This window comes from Homalodisca vitripennis, unplaced genomic scaffold (genome assembly GCF_021130785.1).
Source record: "Homalodisca vitripennis isolate AUS2020 unplaced genomic scaffold, UT_GWSS_2.1 ScUCBcl_5702;HRSCAF=12562, whole genome shotgun sequence".
NCBI classification, from domain to species: domain Eukaryota; kingdom Metazoa; phylum Arthropoda; class Insecta; order Hemiptera; family Cicadellidae; genus Homalodisca; species Homalodisca vitripennis.
This window is the reverse complement of record NW_025781814.1, coordinates 28,630-32,919: the sequence shown is the minus strand read 5'-3', so window position 1 is coordinate 32,919 and position 4,290 is coordinate 28,630. Positions and strand designations below refer to the sequence as shown.

General features: G+C 41.2%; 1 protein-coding gene across 1 annotated transcript; it reads left to right on the top strand.

The window, feature by feature from the left end:
- The first annotated feature begins 3,200 nt into the window (after positions 1 to 3,200).
- Positions 3,201 to 3,967, top strand: LOC124373487. Its single transcript, XM_046831853.1, has 2 exons — positions 3,201 to 3,895; positions 3,958 to 3,967. The coding sequence occupies exons 1-2, from the start codon at positions 3,201 to 3,203 to the stop codon at positions 3,965 to 3,967; spliced, it is 705 nt and encodes a 234-aa protein (XP_046687809.1).
- Positions 3,968 to 4,290: the final 323 nt, after the last annotated feature.

Genomic DNA, 4,290 nt, shown 5'->3' with positions numbered 1-4,290 from the left:
AGAGTGCAAAGGGGGTTTTCATCCCAGTTGCACACGTTTGGAGTGTATAGATAATTTAAAAAAACTTTTGACACGAAAACGCGCAGGATGGAAGTGCGATGCATGTGCATCAGAGACTGATTCGGTGGTTAGCCAAGACGGTCGGATGGAGTCGAAGCTTTCTCTGGCTTCACTGATGGAAGCATTCCAGAGTATGGGAAAGGAACTAGGGGCGAAGATAAGCGGTGTCAAAACTAGTGTGGATAGTGTGCAAGAACAGTTGGTAGGCGTAAATAATACCATTGGAGTCATTCAAGCCACCCTAAACAACATGGTTACGGAAAATGAGCACAGGAAGTCTGAATTAGCTGCACTGAAACAAGAAAACTATGAAATGCGGGAATAGATGGCAGACCTACATCAGCGAGTGCGTGACATTCAACAATATTCGAGTAAAGATAATGTGGAGATAGTGGGAGTGCCCTTGACACGTGGTGAGGACATCTATAGTGTTTTGGAAAGACTCGCCAAGGTGTAAAACATACAGTTCGACAGCCGGCATGTGTCCGTGGCGCATAGGATTCCACTGAGAAGTAACCAGGAACACCCCAACATCGTAGTTAAATTTGTTCGGCGTGAGGAAAAGTCAGCCTGGGTCCGTGCCGCAAGGGAAAATCGCAGAAGACTCACTGCTTCAGTACTGTTTGAATCTTGGCCCTCAACTCCAGTATTCATCAACGAGCATCTCACACCCCACTACAAGGCCATCCTATTAAACGTTATTCTATTAAAGATACATTTTTATACACTCCTATTACAAATACATGCTCTCTTTCAATGCGCTTACGGTCATATATTATCATTCAATGAATAATGTTTGATCTTTTGTACATTTGAGGTAATTTAGTTTGATTTGCCATTTTGTTGTGTACATTTTGTTTTTATACTCTTAAAAATTAAGCATCAACTTTCTGTTACTACTATATGAAGCAAAATAATTTTGGTTTTTATTCCTTTGTAGTAAATATTATATTTTGTTGTTAGTAAATATTACTTACAGAAACTGACAGAATTTTCTTTTCTCATATGCAATATATCTCAATTTATTTATTTACAAACTATTTCATAATGCTGTAGTCTTTACTGTTTGTTTTAAAGCACATTTCACTTTATTTTATTCTGAAATGGTGGCATTTGTATACCATACCTATGTATTATTAATATGTAAATGCGCGCACTTGAACATGATATAGTTTAAATCTATAAAACATTTTAAATAACAATATATCCAAGCATGACACGGCAGATGGTGTAGCGGCTGATGGACAGCGACACGCAACTGCTTGACAGATTAGATCACTATAGATAAGTATACTGCGAACAGTTCGACTCACGCATACAGGTTAAACAGAACACTTTAACAATTCAAACAAAGAATGGTTTAGCATAATTCATTTCAACATTAGAAGTTACCACAAAAATATTGACAGTTTAATCATTTTAATTTACAACCTTAAATTTGATATTATTGTGCTTACGGAGTCCTGGGTTGACAGAGATAGGACCTTGATAGCACTGGACCGTTATGACGTAAACAGCACAGATAACAACTGGAATAGGAATGACGGTGTGATTGTTTATATAAGGAGTGAATTGAGTGTAGTGACTAAACAGATTACTTAGAGGCGACTGGACTGCAGGTGGACTTTGACTGTGACGGTAGACACTGGAGGGCACCTCGACCAACAGGAACTGCACCGTATTGTCACGGAGCTGGCCGTCGCGCGGCGGCTGCGGTGGCGGCCTGGCTGTTGACGTAAGGGACCGCCATAAATCCTTCTGCGAGAGCCATCAACACCCTCATAAATGGCTGGGCCAGTCCTTTCTTCTGAATAGGCTGATGACAATAGAAAGTCTAGAGCAGTCTTCCTGGTAAAAGACTCACTGCCCATTGACTCCGGAATCTTCTAGACCTTCCAGAGCCCACCGGTATAGACCCTTCTAGCAAGAATGCTAGAAGGTTATATAAGGCCGTCTACTGGGGAGCCGGAGGAGTTGTGAGTACCAGTGAGGCAGTGTAGTGAGTGTCGTGACACGGATCCTGTGATAGTGAGTGCCTGCGGAGATACTGCTGTGGGAATCGTCGCATCGTGGGATCGACCGGAAGATTCAGCGCAGTATTGGACAACTCCTGTGGAAGGATACGACACCGGGGAAACCGTAAGCAAATTGGACTTAAGCAGAAGAGACAGTAAAGCCACTTGTTAATTAGCTATATTTGTGATTGCAAATAATATTAGTTTTGCAGAAGCCATCTTAGTCATTTAGCAAATATTAATAATAGTAATTGTAATTATTGGAGTTGTAATTAATAGTAATAATTGTAAATAGTAATTTCTTTCAATTAAAGTAATTATTTGTCCTTATTGTAAATTAGCTTTAATAAACATTATTAATTGTAACTAATAATCGTGTTGCTTATTTGTAAACCCACATAAGAATTATTTAGTTTGTAGAAACGTAACACTGGTGTCAGAAGTGGGATTGATTTGTTAAAGCAACACTTTAGATATTATTTATTATTTATTTATTGTATTAATATTATTTTAAAGTAATAATATAATAAAACGATGGCTTCTAGTGGGTTTAAGTTAGCAGATTTGAAAGTGGCTGATTTAAAACGGGAGTTAGAAGAAAGGGACTTAGATACTTCTGGGACAAAAACAGTTTTAGCTAATAGACTTAAACAGGCGATGATAGAAGCAGGTGAAGATCCCGAAATATTAATTTTTGAAACTGAAGCAAGTAAGCTTACCAAAGTGTTACAATCTAACTTAACTAAAACATTGGAAGAAAAATTAAATAGTAATAGTAAAACATTGGAAGAAAAATTAAATAGTAATTGTGAAACACTTCAAAATGACTTGAAAAGTATGAAAGATGAATTAGCTACAGAGTTTAATTTAAAAATTTGTAGAGTTGAAGAGGAATTTAAAAAGCAACTAGAAGCAGGTATAAATGGTTGCTCCAAACAATTAGAAGACAAGTTAAATGATTATTCAAAAGAATTTGGTGATAGAATTAGGATCTTAGAGGAAATAGCTCAGAGAAACAAGGGCTCAGAAACCTGCACAGAATCCATTGTTAGCCCAGAAGATGGAAAACCAGAATTAATTACGGAACCTCAGCTTAATTCATGTCCACCAATGAGTAATGCAGGGATGCCAACCTTCGACGGTAAGATGACCTGGGAGGATTTTCGGACACTGTTCGAGACTGCTGCCGCCGTCCACCGTTGGCCGTCATCAACAAAAGCGTCCATGCTCTGCCTTTCGCTGCGTGGAGACGCGCTAAAGGTCCTGCAGACCGTGCCACCTGCGGAGCGCCAAAACTACGGAGAACTGGTTAGACGACTGGAGATGCGGTTCGGACATAAGCACATGGAACTGGTCTACAGGTCTCAACTCAGGAGTCGCCACCAGAAGTCCAATGAATCACTGCAGGAATTTGAAGCTGATATCGCACGACTTGTAAGAGGTGCTTACTCTACTTGTGATGAGGCTGTCTGCGAGAACTTATCCATCGACAAATTCCTCGACGGCCTTCGAGACGCTGAAACACAGCAGGCTGTAAGGTTGGCTCGTCCTAAGACATTACACGAGGCGCTAACACAAGCACTAGAATTTGAAGCAGTAAAACAGTCTGTGCAAGGACATGCACGTCTTCGAGGGGTCTGCGTGGAAGAAGGTTTTAAGATAGAAGACGTAGTCCAGAGAGTGCTGGATGCGCTGAAGAACAGGAAGAAGGAAATCCGCTGCTGGAGTTGTGGAGAGTTGGGCCATCCCCGAAGCAAGTGCCCAGATAGAGCCTCTCGGGGGCAGATGCAGGAAAAACTAAAAAGGGTTGACAGGAAGGGGCAATTGTCAACCCAGCAAACTGAGGCCCCAGCCCACAGCATTATTGTGGCATCTTTGTCAGGACAGACTAACAGCCTCTACATAGATGGATTAGTCAACGGGAAGCCCAGAAGCCTTCTACTAGACACTGGAGCAACGATGACCATAGTAAATAGAGATGTTTGTTCACCTCCCAATAAAGTCACTCCAACAACCTGGACATTGAGGACTGCGACTGGGGACTTGGCCAGTGTTCACGGGGAGACAGTTGCCACCTTCTGCATCGGGAGTACATGCTTTAAACATCGCACTCTCGTTGCTAACATCGAGGAGGACGTTATACTCGGCATGGACGTAATGATGAAACTTGGCCTTCAATTAGACTTCAAGAAAGGGGTGACGACTGTTGGCGGAG